The sequence below is a fragment of the Telopea speciosissima genome, chromosome 10, assembly GCF_018873765.1.
Source record: "Telopea speciosissima isolate NSW1024214 ecotype Mountain lineage chromosome 10, Tspe_v1, whole genome shotgun sequence".
NCBI lineage: Eukaryota > Viridiplantae > Streptophyta > Magnoliopsida > Proteales > Proteaceae > Telopea > Telopea speciosissima.
The window spans coordinates 47103395-47122077 of NC_057925.1; the positions used below are offsets into that span (position 1 = coordinate 47103395).

An 18683-nucleotide genomic window follows, 5' to 3' on the forward strand; every position below is an offset into this window, starting at 1 on the left:
CTGATGATGATTCAATCCATGGAACCGGCTACACCAAGAATTATTCTTATTATATAAATATTTTCAATGCCCAGCTCAGAGCACCCACCACTCACAGAAATTATTATTTTATATTATTATTATATAAATAATATTAACCAACCTGAAAATAAGAAATGGTGTAGTACTCTCACTCTTTCTCTCACTGTGTAGTTCGGTACTGAAAACCTCGAAAAAGGAACTCAGTCTCTCTCTCTCTCTCTCTCGTTTTCCGATAGGAACTAGGAAATCCGACCGGAACTAGTCGGAAGTTCAGAGCACCGACATATCTTTCCGGCGAGCTCGGCAGCAATGCCGATCCTTCGATCTTTGTTACTGCTCTTGGTTCTGCATTCAGCTCTTCTGGTTTCCGCTAAGAGATCCAAAGCCACCACCAGTTTGTGGCAGACGTTGAGTGGTTTGTCTTTTACTACATTCGTTCTCATTTGCTTCTGTTTACTGCCTGAGAATGTTTGTTTCTTATGCCTGTTTAACCTGCGGAATGCTGTGGCTCTTATTTTAGAGTTTTCTGATCAGTTGGATGAGTAGGTTTTACTGTCTCTTTCTCTCCAACTTCTTGTGAGTGTGTGGTATGTGAACAGAGAAAAGCTGAGAAAAGAATTAATGCTTGATATGTCGTAAAATCTTTCAGAGTAGTATATCCTTCTCGAAATTTAAAGAACTGATGTTCTTCATATGAACTGTTTTGAGTTTTAACTGATCATCCTCTTCGCTTTCAGCTCCACCAGAATATCAGAAATAACGGCAACGTTGTGTGTAAATGGATTTTGGTCTTCGATTATAAGATGATGAACTTTAATATAATTACGCTGTTTGTGGCTTTTGCATGTAAGCAACTTAATAACCCGACAGATGAGTAATGTAAATTTAAGTGGGATGCTGGACGTCTTGTTGCTTTCTTTATTTTATACTTTTGGTTTGTAACTAGCTAGATCCCTCTTTTATCTTCACATGGCTGTGGTTTTTTTTGTTATTGAGTTATTTTATTTATTTTAATTGGTGTGAAGCTTGAAGCTTGTTTACATGAATATCTATCAGTTAAGAGCTTCTCTCTGATGATTTTGATATGGTGGTAAAAATCCTCAAAACTTTCAGCTGTCTTCTGCTTTCAGTTTATAACATGATTGTTGTTGGTTTAAAAGTAATTTACTTTTAGGTGAGAAACTCTTATTTTCTCTGTTTATTCAGATTCCAGAACACCTTCGTGAATAATTGAACAAGTTATTTTAAATAATGATTGAGATTTAGTTTATATCCATACCAACATGATTTCTTCTATTTAAACCTTATTTATGTTCTCTTTTATCAATAACATGCAGGAGTTTCATTCATTGAAATATATTTTTTAATGACTGGAAATTTTAGTTGAATGAGATAGGAAGAGGTTCAAGAAGAGAGGGACGAATAAATCCTTGGATGCTAACTAGATAAAATAAGATTTGACTCCCAATGCTTGAGGTCCTTATGAATCCCTGCCATTAGCTAGTTCACCACAGGCAAATGAGCCCACCTAGTCACATGACTGGGCCTCCAAAGTTAGCCGCTGTCCATTACTATTCATCCTATCACAATCACCAAATCCCTTCAATATCCAAGTGATAAAAACCATGATCAGTGATGCTTTAGAGGCCCAACACAGGAGCTCTCAGGTCCACAGTGTCTGAATTGCCCCCGTTTACATGCTGAATATACCTTTAAACAGAGTATTTGATGCAGAACCTAAGGGAAGTAAGCTCTAAGGTTCATGGAAGCTAGGGTTAAGGTGAATAGGATTATTAACAAGCTAAGGTGGGGGTGGTTTGTTTATGAATCATGTGCAATTTGGGAAGAAAATTGCTATCAGTACCTAAACTGTCCCTGTTAATGGTAGAGAATTTAAACTCTAGATGTTAATTCTTGTAAGAGAAGACAATCAATCTTACAATTCTCAAGAAGATTTTAATCACTTAGAATGTCAAAGTTTGTGGCAGATATTAGAAATTTAAAGTTTTAGGGTCCTTTGGTGAAAACAAGATGGATAGAGAGAAGTCCATGCTGATGCCTATCAGGAATAGGTGATTAGTTTATACTCGATTCAATTGGGATACGTTTGTAGAAGATAATATATGACAATCAGGATCATGACCTGGCTTGACAGTGTAAGAAGCCTGGAACACCAAGGTCTTCCATGGTGGAATTTTATTTCTAATATTTTTTTTTTATGTACACAGTGAAATTTTGTTACCCTGTGCCACATTGAAGTGCGAATTTTTTTATGTACACAGTCAGAAAGATGAAACTTATGATTGGCCAATATCCAAATGTTTATGATACAGCTCTCTAAACAGGCTTATCATTTTTACTTATTCTTGGAGAACTATTGTGTCATGGATGGCATGCTTATCTTTTGGTTTCTTTTTGCAGGAAATGCACCTTTAGTTGTTGCTAGGGGTGGTTTTTCAGGGATGTTTCCTGATTCCAGTTATGGTGCATACAGTTTGGCACTGATGACTAGTTTATCAGATGTGATCTTATGGTGCGATGTACAGTTGACGAAGGATGGAGCTGGGATCTGCTTCCCAAGCCTCAATCTAGCCAACTCTTCTTCCATATTAAATTTTTTCCGAAATAGCAGCGTCTATCCTGTGAATGGGGTTCCTGTGCAAGGATGGTTTTCTGTGGATTATACTCTTAATGACTTATTCAATGTCTCCTGTAAGTTAAGATTGTATTTAGTAGTTTACTAGTCTTTACTGCTTGAATGTTGTAGATTCGTCTATTAACCTAGAGATATGGTACTTCAGAGTCTTAATATGTGACGTATGCCATCTCTTCTTTGAACTTAGATTGATGGTTGCTTGCCAGGTTTATTAGTTATTTTTAACTTTAATCTAATGTGTAAGCTATTATAAGCTCTTGAACTGTCATTATTGCCTCAGGCTTGTGGAGCTAGAACTGATTGGAAGACTGCAAAAGTTTGAAGGCAATCTGTCTTAGAATTTAGAGGGTATTGAAGCCCAGCTAATCTTCTATGCCTTTTTTCCCTTTAAAAAGAAAAAAGATCATTTATGATTCAGTAAGGAGAGTTTGTAGTTTCAGTGGATGTGTTTGTTTCTTGTTGATTTCCATGTCCTTGAACTACTAATTGTTTCCCATTTTTGAGGTGCTGCAATGCCCTCTGTATGTCTAGGAAGCTGGTGTTCAGAAAATAATCTTACTGTGACCCTCCCTTTGTTTTCTTTATGGGAGATTTGGAAGTCTGATAGTTCCCTGCCACTAAATGCTGATAAAATTCAAACTAGTGTGGTGCTTTGAGAACATGACTATGAATTGCTGAAGATCTTTTCATTTTAGGAATTGCCGAGAAAAAGGAATTTTTCAGAGTTGTTGGTTCCTTTCTTTGTTGGAATTCAATTTTTATCAGTTTAGAGATTGAGTTGCTCACTGATCCAATGTAGTGTTGAAAAGTGTATTGCACTTGATAGTATTCTTTCACTCCCTTAAGGGCATCAACCATAATTGATAAAGGAAAAATATAAAAAAAAAAGAAAAGCGATACTAAATTGCAAGCAGCCAGGAATAATAACTATATGATTAATGCACAATAATAGGCCTAAATTATTTTTCATTTAGTGTTTGTCTCAATTACTATGATCACCCACATGCTGCTGATACAAGAAATTGCACCTTGCATATTATCTGTTTACGCCTTTATCAACTTCATAGGAGAAGAAAGAGGGTCCATTCTCTAGATGAATATACTACACCTAAATATGGGCCTTCTGAGGACAATTTTCTTTCGTTATGACCATTAAACCCCATTGGGTTAAATCAGTGAAGTCTATTGATACCTAGAACAGTAAGAGAGCATTTTCCAGCCTTCAAAGACCATGGTTAGGTTGACACCCAAGAATACTAACCCCCCCCCCCCCCAAAAAAAAAAAAAAGAAAAAAAAGAAAGAAGAAGAATTAGCTAACCCACGTCTAATAATTGTCCTTACTATTATGATACTATTTGGTTAAAAGAAAAAAATTGGTGGGGTGAGGGGCTGGTGGCAAATACTGATCTTGGGGAAGAAAATTGCCTACATCAGACAAAATGTAAAAACACATATGTTTGCTTTAGGTTGAAGTGTAATCATGTAGAACCTCCTCCATCTTATACTACTATTAAGTGAGATAACGGTGTTTTTCGAAGTTCCCTACATTATTTAGAAGAATGCAAACACTTCTTTATCCATCTGTTTTTTGTAGTTGGGATTATCCCAATGTTTGAAAGAGATCTATGTCAATGATTCAGATGAAAGAATTAATAGTTTTTGGGGGGAAATGCTGTAAATAACTATATTTATAATTTTATATTCATGTCTGGGTGTACCTTTTCTCAATGAGATAAATCTTGCTTAGAAATATATTGGCTTAGAAGCATAAATTTGGATGCTTGATAACCTAGTTAATGAAGGTTTTGTTTTTTTGCCTAGTACCTATGAAGAGGGTTCTTGCTCACTGCCAGATATTAATGGATTTATTGCTTCCATATTTTGCCATATTTGATTAAGTACTAACGGCTCCTTTTTAACCTGGACAGTGACTCAAGGAATTTATTCTCGAACTAATAAGTTTGATGGGAATATGTATAGTATTCTTACTGTTGAAGATGTAGTATCCCAATTCAAACCACCTGGATTGTGGTTGAACATTCAGGTTAGTGAATGAAATACGATTGCATCTTAAATTGAAGAGGTGCTTTTTAATAATTCAGGGTGGATGTTCCAGCTGCTCCATAATTTGCCTATTTTTATTTCTTTTTTCCCATTCTATGATATTCCTAAAAGTATACTTCCCTTAATCTCTGTATTTGAAAGATATTAAGAGAATTCCAATGCCAGAAATTCTTTGTTTATAGTGTGCAATATCGAAACTAGCATATGATGATTGTCAATCTGATTTCGTTATCCTTTTTCAGAACGATGGATTCTTCAGGCAGCATAATTTGAGCATGCGAAGCTTTGTGCTTTCTGTATCAAAACGTGTTATAGTTAATTATGTCTCATCACCGGAGGTGGGTTTCCTGAGCAGTATTGCTTCACGTATAGGAACCAAGACAAAACTGGTCTTCCGTTTTCTCGAAAAAGATGATACTGAACCATCAACTAATCAGACTTATGGCTCACTTTTGAGCAATCTTACATTTGTCAAGACATTTGCATCTGGAATTCTTGTTCCCAAGGCTTACATATGGCCTGTAAATAATTTATATTTACAATCGCCTACATCTGTTGTGTCGGATGCTCATAATGAAGGACTGGAAGTTTTTGCCTCGGACTTTGCAAATGATGCAGTTTTGAGCTACAACTACAGCTATGACCCTGTAGCTGAATATCTTTCATTCATTGACAATGGTAATTTCTCTGTTGATGGTGTGCTGTCGGACTTCCCTATAACTCCATCAGAGGCCATAGGTAAGCCTTCTCTTTAAGTTTGTTCTGTATGAAAAAAAATACCAAGAAAAATGTTTTGTCAACATATAATTTTTTAGTTTGGGGAACCCCCATTGCCACCAAAAGAATGGGACTGCTATCATATAGCATTGCTAGTCAAGTAGATGTTATCTCTGTAATATTTCCATCTAATATTTTCCTTGAATGTTCTCAAAATTTGGTACATCGAAGTAATATCTCGCTTCTACTTATTATCTCTATTACCGACTTATGTGAAAAACGAAACAAGCATGATATAGTCAGTGGTTTACTCAAGCGTAGTTTTACATTTCATGTCTTTGAACTTCCATTGAGTTTATAAACGAATTTTATCTTCTTGTAACTTCTTTGTGCTTGCATTTCATTTTTTTTAACAATTACAGTCTTCTCATTGTTGATAACAGTCTGTTCAAAATGTTGTATGCTATTTGTTGATGAGAAATAGTTATTTATTGTGAGCGTGCTATATGCTAACTATCTTCATTTATTCTTATGCAAAATGAAGATTTGTGTTTTTTTGTGATCAGAAAGCCTGTAGTTGGCATGGTTTGAGAACTCGGTTTTGTTACTGGTTTTGCCCAGCAAAAAAACCAAGTTGGGCCGAGATCTCAGCGAATTGGTGCACTTTTTATTTTTTTTTTAACTCATTTAATGGTTTCAGTGGGTTTTTGACCTAGTTTGGTCATGAAACTTGGTATACAGCCTATTTTGGGCTATTTAAACACAATGGCACTATTAGATTTTCCAAAATCAAAGACCATATAGGAGTTTGACTTAGTGGGGAATTAGGACAGACGGTTATTTATGCCAGAAACCAGGATAGACACTTGTTTATGACTAACATCATTGAAGTAAATGTTTTTATTTGTTATTTCATTTACTTAAGATATTATTCATAGCTAAGCAAATATCCCCTATTTGAATCCAATTAAAATAGTTAAAAAATCAAATTCCAAAAGGATAAAAAGTCAACCCCCCCCCCGGGCGTAGCTCAAGAACAAAAACTTGATTTTCTGTGGTAGATGCAATTTACGACTTTTAAATGCTGGGGTTTTCTCAAATCTAAAAATTCATAAATCTTAATATGGTAAAACATTGCTAAAAACAAAAAATATTCATTTGTTTTGATGTCTAAAAAAATGTTTTCATTCAGATCGATTTTGACAGCATTCGCTATAAATCAGATTTAAGTAATTTTAGATTTGTTGGAAAGCTAAATAAATTATATTGAAGGAGTTATGTTTCGGTCAAACCTTATTTGGTGTACGCGAATGCTGTCAAAATCGCTCTGAATGAAAATATTTTTTAGATATTAAAACAAATGAATATTTTTGTTTTTAACAATGTTTTACCATATTAAGATTTATGAATTTTTAGATTTGGGAAACCGCCCAACATTTAAAAGTTGAAAATTGCCTCTACCGCTGAAAATACAGTTTTTGTTCTTGAACTGGGGGTTGACTTTTTATCCTTTTGGAATTTGGTTCTTTAATTATTTTTGTTAGATTCAAATAGGGGATATTTGCTTATTTATGAATAATATCTTAAGTAAATGTTTTATAACAAATTTAAAACATTTAGTTAAATGATATTAGGCATAAATAAGTGCTTATCCTGGTTTCTGGCATAAATAACTGTCTGTCCTGGTTTTCGGCATATTTGAGTTTCTGTATACCAAGGTTTCCCACTGAGATCTCGGCGAGACAATGCAATCTTTTGATTTCGCCTAGCATCTTGTCTTAGTTTTTCTGAAAAACCAGATCTCGACGAGTTCTTGTTCCATGGTAGTTGGTAATCTGTAGATTGTCACTTCTGAAAGCCTTTGCTTAAGCTGACTTAACTTCATTTGTTGATATTAAACTATGAATCTGGTTCTACTCACTGATTATGAGTAAGCTTATAAGTAGTTGTAAGAATCAGTAATGAACTAAGAAGACACGAAAGATTTTGTGATGTTACATATTAACAAGAGTAGAAATGAACAAGATGAAAGTAGGCAAGGCTTAAGGCCTAAACGAGGTCCCAATAGAGGCATGGAAGAGTCTAGGGATTTGTGGTTTATCTTGGCTAACCAGGCTATTTAACGAGATTATGAGCTCAAAGAAAATGCCAAATGAATGGAGAAGAAGCAATGTGGTCCCGATTTACAAAAAATAAAGGTGATAATTAGAGCTGCAATAACTATAGAAGTATGAAGCTAATGAGTCATACGATTGAGTTATAGGAGAGGATTATTGAAACCCACCTGAGAAAGAAAACTATTATCTCAGAGGACAAATTTGGTTTTATGCCAGGTAGATCCATGATGGAAGCTATTTTCCTACTTAGGAAATCTATGGAAAGATATAGAGAGGGCAAGAAGGATCCCCATATGGTCTTTATTGACTTAGAAAAAGCCTGCAACAGAGTTCCTAGTGAGTTAATCTAGCAAATGCTGGAGAAGAGAAGGGTGTGATGTAGATTTGTGGACATTATTAAAGATATGTATGATGGCGACTAGCGTAATAACTGTGAGGGGGGTCAAGGTAGTGAATTCCCAATTACAGGTGGGTTGCGCTTATTATTTATTAAACCAGAGACATACAAGATGAAGTTCCTTGGTGTATGCTTTTTGCTGATGATATTGTTTTGGTGGATGAGACATGTAGGGATTAACACCGAGTTGGAGTTATGAACATCTACCTTGAAATCAAAAGGTCTTACGATAAGTAGAACAAAAACAGAATATATGGTGTGTAACTTTAGCCACACTAGAGCGGTTAATTAGGTGGTGAATATTGCTGAGAAGTAGATCCCACAAAGTGATTATTTTAGATATTTGGGCTCAATTGTACATAAAGAAGGTGATATAGAGGATGATGTTGCCCGAAGGGTTAAAATAGGATGGATGAAGTGGAGAGATGCATCTGGGGTGCTGTGAGATCGGCATATTCCTTTAAAGCTTAAGGGAAAAGTTTATTAGACTGTCATACGATCAGCTATGATGTAGGGTGCTGAATGTTGGGCAGTTAAGAAGCGCCATATAGATAAGTTAAGTATTAAGGAGATGAGGATGTTGGCATGGATGTGTGGCACTAGGAAAGAGAAAATAAGGAATTATAATATTAGAGCTGATTTGGGAGTTGTCCCGATTCAGGATAAGCTTCGAGAGAGTGGCATGGTTGAGGTCGCATGGTCATGTTCAACGGAGGCCTTCGGATGCTACAGCTGCAGAAGTGACTTGAGATTGAAGGTACTAAAAGAGTTAGGTGCAGGCCTAAAATGACCCTGGGAGAAGTGATGAGGAAAGACATGCATAGCTTAGGTCTTGTTTCAAGTATGACCTTGAATAGAGCTGATTGGAGGGCTAAGATCCATGTAGCTGATCCCATTTAGTTAGAATAATGCTGAGTTGTGTCGATATTGCTACTACGTTCTTTTCTTTCTACTTTTGTTAATCTTTTGTTTTGTTAATCTTTTGTTGTTACAAGGTTCCACGTAGCCGACCCCATTTAGTTGGGATAAGGCTGAGTTGTTGTAGAAATGAAATATTAAACCTGATTCAAACAAGTGTGGGGCATCAATAGTGTAGTAGGAACATTCTAATTTACCTAACCAGAAGCCCCCCCCCCCACCCAAAAAAATACGTTATGCGGTACTTATTGCAATTATGCTCCTGCTCGAGTGTATTCAGAATATCTAGTTTTACGGGTAATTAAATCTTGGCGAACTCTAGTTGCTTGCGTCAAAGGCTCAAGTCCTTCGGTTAAGGAGAAGGAAGGATGTCAGAAACAGATGCTCTTGTGCTGGAGTAGAGAAGTTACACAGTATGATGGATAGAAAGTATTGAATCTGCACTCTCATCAAACATTTTGTAGCAAATGATGGCACTCTAAATTTTTTTGAAGCAAATTACATGTTTTGTGATTGCCCCAATCATTAAATTTCAGCAGAAGCTCACCAGAATCAAATGACCGAGGACAGCAATTCTTTAATCGGAGTCGCATTAACTTGGGTATCATCCACTATTAGAACTAATTGCTCAATGTTGTTAAAAATATCTTAAACTCCATCTGTTTGTAGAAAGATTCTTGCAGAAAATTATGTTTTTTTGGGGGGGGGGGGGGGGAGGGGTCAAGGAATGCTTATAGCTTTCCACTTTCCTGTTCTAATTTTCCACTCCAGTTCAATCTTGACTAAAACAAGAACTATATCACAGAAATTTTCTTTCTACTAGATTTTTAAGAGTTATAAGATCAATCTGCAAAAATGGAAAGGTGACAAATCTCCTGGACCATACACTAAAATTGCTCTGTGGGAATAATAAAATGAAATTAATCTTAGTTGCATGTGAGTTTTTAGAACAGAATGAATGACATAGATATAAATAAGTTCAATGCTTATGGTTTTATGTAGATCCCTACCACTTTTTAAATTCCTTAATTATTTATTGATTTAGAGAAAGTATAAATAAGGGCAAAGGGGAGGGATGAATTGTGTAGGCTGTATGTTAGACCTTCAACATGTATATTTATTTTTCTCCCCTCCTGCATATTGATCTCTTCATACTCTTCTTGCAGATTGCTTTTCTCATATAAGCAAGAATGGTACTGGACAAGGTTTGCCACTATTTCACTTTTGATCCCTTGAAACTACTTTTGATCGTTTCTTTCAATTTACCATCAGTGTCCCAAGTTCAATGACCTTATATCTGTCACAATGCCAACTTATTTCTTTGCCTTATTTATCCTCCAGCACCTCCAGTGGTTATCACACACAATGGAGCTAGCGGAGTTTACCCTGGCTGTACGAATGTTGCTTATCAGCAAGCTGTTAAAGATGGTGCTGATGTTATTGACTGTTCTGTTCAAATGACAAGTGATGGGATCCCCATATGCTTAGGCTCTATAAATCTTATAGAGGGCACGGCAGTAGCCCAATCACCGTACAGCAATCGTTCTGCTCGTATTCCAGAGCTACAGAAAACCCCTGGAATTTTTACATTCAGCCTCACATGGAAAGAGATTCAGGCCTTGTCGCGTAAGTTGATATGATTTTCTTCTTCTCAAGTTACCTTACGAACTGAGACTATGGTTAAATGGGGGAGGAAAGAAAAGAAAAGGAATAGAAAAGAGAAATTGAAAATTTCTTATAGGTGTCAGGTTTGAAGGGGGAAAAATTAGGAAGTAAATTTTCCTTGCATGAAGAGTGCACACATCTCATGGTTTTAGTGAAAAATTTCAAGGGGTGAGAAAATAAAAATTTGAGAATCCCAGGACAGTTTCAAATTTTAAACCATCTCCTAGTAGGCATATTTCATGAAAGATAGATTTAATTCTTAAATTCTTCTGTTGATGTTGACAATCAGTATTTTGTTTCGTCTTTGGACTAATGTGTAAGATACTACTTTCTTACAATGAAAGTCTTTCTACACTAATTTAAATTCCTCATCTACAATGGACCCTCTCGTTTGGCCACATGAATGGTGATGTGGCCAATATGGTCTATACATTGATATACTACTCTAGATCTATGATATGTTCAGTTGCAGAGTCCATTTCAGCTTTTATATGTGACCATTTATTGGACTATTAACTGTGGTGATGCTAGTGGTGACGTTTCAAAAACAAATGCTCATTTGTTTCTCCTGAAACATTGTGAGATCATGTAAACGTGTCACACAAGGAGAGAGTGATGTGGTAAACATGCAAGGCCTAGTTGGTCTGCCACCTAAGCTGCCAGATGTAAATTAGTCAATCCAAGTCTCTTAACTAGACATCCACATAACTAATCCATCCCCATTTTATGGTCATTCTGGGTTTTATATTCACATGAGTTAAGCAAAAAATGTGGATTTTTTTTTTTTGGGGGGGGGGGGGGTGCGGGGGTGTTGTGTGGGTTGGGGCGATGTATTGATTTATTGATGATAGTAAGGAATCAGATAAAAGAGGGCATACCTCGGCTCAAAAGTAAGGTTGCTCCCATAGTTCAATATCTCGCGATATATCGGTATCTCGGACCTACCGAGATATCCAAAATATGGCGAAATTTCGCCGAAATATTGCATTTTTTCTGCAATATTTTGGGAGTCCATCTCGGTGGGTATTTGGCCATATCTAGGCCTGATACTTCATAGACACCCTTATTTAAGTTAAATAAACACATTTAAACCTTCATATTGCAAAAAATGAACTCAAAGTGGTGTTTTGGGTTTGCACCCTTGATTTACAGTATACGGTCGCCGACCCTAATGCTTGGAGGATGTGCTTGGATGAGGCTCCGACATGTTTCCGACGATAATGCGTCGAAAACTATGAAGAACAATGCTTGGAGAGTGGAAGAAAACCAAAGAAAGTAGAAGAAATGAGGAAAGAAGAAGAAGAAATAAGAGGTTTATTGGCCCAGGTCACGTGACTTTTAGTGGTCTTTTGTCTCATTTCATTGATATATCGGCCTATGACCGAAATATGCCAAAATGTCCGAAATTTCAACCAAAATTTGTTACTTTTTCATTTCGTTTACACATCTCGTCTCGGACTTCACGAAATTTCCGAAATATGGCAAAATTTAGTTCCATGGTTGCTCCATTGAGACCTAGTGGTCATGGGTTCAAGTTGGGAACAGCCTCTCCACGAAGTGGGGGTGAGACTGCGTACATTACGAACTCCCTGGACCCTGCAGTGGTGGGAGCCTCATGCACGCTATACACCCTTAGTAATGAATCAGATAAAAGGGTTGTCACTTGTACGAAAATGCTCTGACATGTGTGAAGACATGGATTCAAGTTTGAGGGTTGCCACCTAGTGCAAAAAAATGTCAAAGGTACCTATTATCACAATGGTTCACATTGTATTCCCCAAGTATGATGTGAACCATTAATTACGTGTATCTCATACACATTATTTCAATAGTTCACATCATATTCCCTAATGATAGGGAAGCACTGGACATACATATTGTCTGTCAAGGGGCCCAACCTTGGCTTCCTCTAGAAAGTTCCTTGATCTTTTTCCCCATCAGGAGCAATATTCACCAAGGAAATGAAGGATCTGCCCTCCAAGAAGGCAAATCCAGTCTAAAGAATCTTCTTCTTGCACTAAAAGCTTGAATGTCTCCCATTTTTTTTCAATCACTGCTGCATGATCTTTTTCACCAATAGTGTGATCAATAGAAATTTTATTATTGTTTAATCAAATCAGATGAATTTCAGCATGTCTATTTTGATAGCACTCGATCTGTCAATTGTTAACACGTGCAAACAGGAACATCAACACTCATCGTGTGTGAAGTGTGCCCTGGAGCTCTCTTATTACATCCTATAGCACTATTCTAATATGTATGTGGATCATCTGGGACCAATCCAATCCACATTATTTTAGTTGCTCTGACTTTGATTACATTACGAGTAATACTGGATTTTTTTTCAGATGAATAGCTCTACATTCTAGCTAAAATAGGGTTTTTTCAGGTGGATAGAATCATAGTTAAGCTAATTGTTCTCAAGGAGAAACAGCTAAGGGACCCAAATATTACAATCAGTGCAATTACTGAAGGCCCTAAGTGGGGGGGAGGGGATTCCAAGTCTTAACCTACTTTTGAGTAGCCCTTTCATTACCATGGTATTCATTTCCCTTGGTTTTACCTTTAGTTTTCTTTCAAGTAGTTTGTTTGTGAGCATATTTTCTTTTATTGCTAGTCCATGTGAGCTTAATGTTTGGCTAGATTTTCTTTATCTTGAACATTATTACATTACACTTTCTTTTCTGGCAAGTATATTCCATTACACCTTGTTGATTTCTAAATTTCCTTTTCTTGTAGCTGCTATATCGAATCCATACCTGGATTACAGGCTATACCGGTATCCGGCTCATAGAAATCAAGGAAATCTTTTCTCATTGGATGATTTTTTAACCTTCGCAAAAACCAATCCTCTTTCTGGGGTCTTGATCAGTGTCGAGGTCAGTATGTTACAATCTCTTCTGCCTTTCCTGCTTATAAAAATGATAATTGAATCAACAACTCCTAGATCCAGGATATCATTTAGGCCAGAAGAAAACTAATCTTTTTTATGATTAGGGGCAAACATTAAGCAGTCCAAGAAAAATCTTCAGATTAAATGGTTTCAACAACCTGAAATTTCAATTTGTTCCCTGAAGAATTTGTTAGGAGGTGGGGGGGGGGGGGGAATGTGGTTGTTGGATAACCATCAGGAATGTAACTTAAAATTTCCCAAAACCATATTCTGAATACAGATGGGGATTAAGCACTGCAAGCATGGGGTGTGTGGTTAGGATATCCCATTTCAGATTTTATTTTAATTAGGGAAGTATTTACATTCCTTATAGAGACTAAATTTAATGAAATTTCAGATATTATATTTAGAGAATGATTCTTTCTCATATGCCCTTTTATATATTACACTATGTTAGATCATCAAGAAATTGTAGGGAAGTTAAGACTTTGCGAAAAGTACACTTCTTTACTTTCCACCGTGACTTTCCAAGACTTAGGGTTATTTAGAGAACTTATACCTTGAAATTTGCACTTTTCTAGAGCTGTCTCGTGGTTGTCCTGCATTTTCCAATAGGTTTGTTACAGAATTTGCCCAGAATTCGTAGGATTTTGTGATGCTTATTGATGAAACTCAGGAAAGGGGGGGGGGGGGTCTCCTCCACTTTCTAGAGTTTGTATCATTCTCTTGCACTTTCTTAGCACAAATCTACTTCACTTACCCTACACCTTCACCTTCCACTTCTAGTGCTGTCTTGGCAGCCAACCACAGCCTTTGGAAAATATATTATAAATATTTTTTCCAGTCCAGTTCTAGTATCAGAAATGTGTCATGTGAAAGTATTTAGGACTCTAGTTACCCTAATCTATGAGTTTTGGACTGCTTGCATGTTCTTAGTGTAAAATGAAAAGTGCAAGGAGGTTGATTTCCTTAATTTAGGCTAAGTAAGCTTCTTACTTATCATCCAAAAGAAATGATTTCTTTTGATAGAACCACCTCAAATGTTTCAGCTGCCCAAAAAAAAAGAGGATGGTGGAGATGAGGGAAAAGAAGTCATTTCAGGGTTCTGAATGCTGCCTGGTTTCTTGCCTAGTCTTGCCCACTCACCTTAAGATCTCTCCTCAAAGCTTTATTGAATAACATGCCCTTGTAGTAAAAATGGACCATCAAAAGTTGATTCCTCCATAATCAGTATTACTCATCTTCACTAGGATGCATGTGTGTAGAGTTAAACCCAGTTAAAGCAGGTATTCTATCAAGTTGGGTCCAAGATCTTCTCCAAACCAATTCAGTTATGCATATTGCTCATGGTAGGTGTAGTAGAAAGATGGAGCTGTGTTTGTTTAGCTGATCCCTAATTGTTGCCGTAGTGCTTAGTTGTGATTAGACAATATGAATTGCATTAACTGTAAGGATGGTGGGACAAGTTTGGGAATATCGTCCGAACATTACCTTAGGCATGGTACACATTCACAAGGGTCTAGAAACCAATATTCAGTGGGTCTCCCCTGACACTTCCCATTGACTAAAGATCTCATAACAATTTTGTTTTGGATGTTCAGAAGGGAAAAACAACAATAAAGTTAGATAAAATTGTGGGAATCATCTCTGAGATGATGATTTTCATTTTAGTATTTAGCTTCAGAGATGGGTTCTACTATCTTGTATGTATACCATCCCTGCAACAGTGTGGGGGTTACTTCCCATCCCTCATTTACAATTACTTCAGGTGTGATAAAATTGTTGTTTGCTTTCTAATTGTGCAGAATGCAGCCTACCTTGCAGAGTATCAGGGTTTAAGTGTAATTGATGCAGTTTTTGATTCATTAGACAAGTCTGGTTACAATAACCAGACAATCCAAAAAGTAATGATCCAGTCCACAAACAGCTCTGTTCTGAAGGTATTTAAGGAGAAAACCAGTTATGAGCTTGTATACCAGGTTGATGAAACTATCCGTGATGCCCTTAACTCATCCATCGAAGGCATCAAGGGATTTGCCCATTCTGTGTCACTCACCAAGGAGACCATCTTTCCAGAAAATCAGGCTTTATTCCTCACTGGTGCTACCGAAATTGTAAAGAAGCTTCAGTCGTATAAAATTTCAGTCTATGTAAATTTGTTTACTAATGAGTTTGTATCTCAAGCATGGGACTTCTTCTCAGACCCAATGGTGGAGATAAATACATTTGTTAGCTCAGCTAATATTGATGGAGTCGTCACCGAATTCCCAGGGACAGCCATATCATACAGAAGTAAGTATGCATCTTAAAAATGCCTTCAATTTAAAGTGTGCCAGAATGTCTGATACTTTAGAAATCACTATCTTCATAGTAGGGTTCTGGGAGAGAAAAACCATTAAGAGGTTTTCAAGTTCTCATTAATAAAAACAAGAAGCTTGACCTCGTTCTAAAGCCTCATTCATGGGACTGTGCTTATATTTGACTTTAAACAAGAAAGCATGTTTTGTTCATTGTACACACGATATCTCTATTGGCTATATACTCCCTCCATCCCACAAAGATATGAAGTCTTGTTGGATTCCCCTTAATGCCTTATTTAATCATCCACACATTTGTTGTATTCACTTGTCATAATTGTTTCCATCATTCACATAAGCCGCCAAACTAATAGGGATTATATTGGAAAATGGAAACAGGGTATGAATCAGTGGGTGATTAATGCATCAACAAAAATTTTCTTAAAATATGGGTTTTTTCTTTTCTCAAATAAGATAGTCTTTTTGGGACAGAGGGAGTAATTAATATTTATTATATGTTACGCCGCGATTTTAGAAGTTGCAAATTATGCTTCAGTCATTGATGTGCTTTTTTGTTTTGTGTTTCCGCAGAGAACAAATGTTTAAACATGGGCAATAACAGACCAAGTTACATGTCCCCTGTTCAGCCTGCTGGTCTCTTGCAAGTCATTACTACACCATACTTGCCACCAGCCGAGGCTCCAAACCCGGTCCTGACTGATGCTGATGTTATAGAGCCGCCTTTGCCTTCTCTTGTCCAGAAAAAGCCAACCTCTGAAGCAGGAGGGCCAGCAACATCTCCAACTGCAGCCATCCGAGCTCCAAACGGGCAGCCACGGAATGCCTCTAGTTTCTTCTTATCATATTTTGTTGTTCTTCTTGCATTTCTTCTATTCTGAAGTAGGAACAAAGATCCTCACCTTCGCTCGCCTTTTGCATCTTCTATTATCTCTGGCAAAAATCAATGCATTGCTTATGCTGTTTTGGGCCTGGGGCACAAGCCATACTATATGACTGTCCGAGCGTTGCGCTATCAATTCTTATAGGTTGCAAATAGTTAGTAATTTTAGCTGAATGTTTGTCATAATCCATTTTATGTCTCTTTTTTCTCCCTTAATTTTCTGCATTTTCTTTTTGGGGGTTTCCATTGATAGTGTAGCTCGATCCCTCCACCCATATTCTGAGAACATAGACAGCTGCAAGCCATTGTGAGAGTATTTTTTGTACTCACGGAATTCTTTGAAACTCAGGATTGTATTACTGTATATTCTTTTGTAACTAATGTTCATGTGTTGCTTACTTTCTATGCTGCTACTGTTATTATGCAAGTGTTACAGGTATTAAGGACAGAATGGCTAGTTTCTGTGCAGAAAAGTGGATTTCAGGTGGAAAGAAAGAGTCACTACTCCCCACCAATGAAATAGTGTGTGCTTTGTAGTTTATATCTTCCTGGTGTTTATATTCAAGAGACCAGAGGGGGGTTTTGTTTGATGCAAGGGGAAAAGAGGGAGAAGTAATCTTCCCAGAGTTGAAGCATCTCTGAAATGAAGGGCTTCTCTGTGAATAAGGACAAAATATGTAGTGAAAGTGTGAAACAAATAAAAAGTACTACCAGAGGAGCTCTTCGAGTTCAGATCTGCTACCCACATGGGGATGGGTGGGGACAGATCTGAACCCTCCACGGGTGTGTGGGACTCGCCTCTAGGGTATGGGACCCACACCCCATGGAGGGGTCAGATCTGTCCTCACCCGTCCCCATGTGGGTAGCTGATCCGGATTCGAGCTCTTGGGCCTTCTCACTCGCTCAGTCGAAGAGACATCTTTCAGTAACCAAGCTGCAATTAAGTGCTCCTTGTGAATTCATTGAAAGTACACCCGGGAATGAAACTCAGAGATAAGGGAGGGAAAGAGAAGGGGAGAGGGTAACTTTGGTAACTGTCAATGCAAGCTTGAGCCAGGAAGTTTGGAGGGCCAGTCAGTGGAGAAAACTCAAAATCTTTAAAAAGTTAAAGAGCCATTCAGCAATATCAAAGACTCATTAGAACCAAAAGAAGCACATATGAGGGACAATAGAAGAGAAGATAACAATGTTCCCTCAGCAATGAATAAGAGTGGCTTTCCTTCAAGGTGGTTCTCTATCCTTGTGCTCAAGAGGATTAATAACCAGTTAAGTATCCCCTCTAGGGCTTATGTGACTATAGCCTCTTCCATTTCCTATGATCAGAGCTTGTCTCAACACAAAAGTTTCAGCAACTACTGCTGTAGTTTAGCAAAGTATTCTACAAACTCCAAAGATATTAACCTTTCATCCAGCTCCCTCATGAGCTAGCCCATGACCATCCAAGAAAAGAACCATCAACGTTAATCTTGGCGTATGGCGGTCTAGGGAGATGCCAAAGCACGTTGGTATAATCACAAGCAATAGTATGTATTGATTTGACCACTTAATAGCGTGTTGCCGCTAGAACCTCATATTTTGTTTAGATCTTATAGGGAATCTCTTAATTTTTCCGGAACAATTAGAAAGAATCCAGTTCAGATAGATAATATCTATCTAGAAGATTTTGCAATTCAATCATGTACGAAGGAATCATAAAAGATTTGATCATCTTGAACTCTATCTGTAGCTCAGTTAAGGCTCGTGAAACAACCTGTCTCCAATCCATACTGATATCGACCATGACCAATACCAATACGATTACCATATGTATTGGTATCGTGCAGCAGTGAACAAAATTCTTGCTCATGCCCTACAAATACAAGTAGCTTGATCAGCGTTCCCTGCAGCTCAATTAGCGTTGGAATTTATTTATTTATTTTTATGAAAAGAAAGCTTTAATTAATTGGGAAATAAAAGATCAACAACATTGTCCATACACCAATGCCTAATATGATGAGTACCTGCACTATTTGCTAAATAATGAGCAGGCTGGATAA

At 37.2% G+C, this 18683-nt stretch overlaps 1 protein-coding gene across 2 annotated transcripts; it reads left to right on the plus strand.

Moving 5' to 3' along the window:
* The first annotated feature begins 168 nt into the window (after window positions 1-168).
* LOC122641770 (glycerophosphodiester phosphodiesterase GDPDL4-like) lies at window positions 169-16712 on the plus strand. Of its 2 annotated transcripts, XM_043835065.1 has the most exons (10): window positions 169-436; window positions 2443-2659; window positions 2693-2733; window positions 4607-4722; window positions 4985-5480; window positions 10058-10096; window positions 10233-10517; window positions 13296-13435; window positions 15255-15741; window positions 16338-16712. In XM_043835065.1, the coding sequence occupies exons 1-10, from the start codon at window positions 331-333 to the stop codon at window positions 16643-16645; spliced, it is 2235 nt and encodes a 744-aa protein (XP_043691000.1). In that variant the 5' UTR covers window positions 169-330; the 3' UTR covers window positions 16646-16712. The 2 variants fall into 2 exon arrangements, with proteins under 2 accessions (XP_043691000.1, XP_043690999.1); XM_043835064.1 differs by having other exon boundaries at window positions 2443-2733.
* Window positions 16713-18683: the final 1971 nt, after the last annotated feature.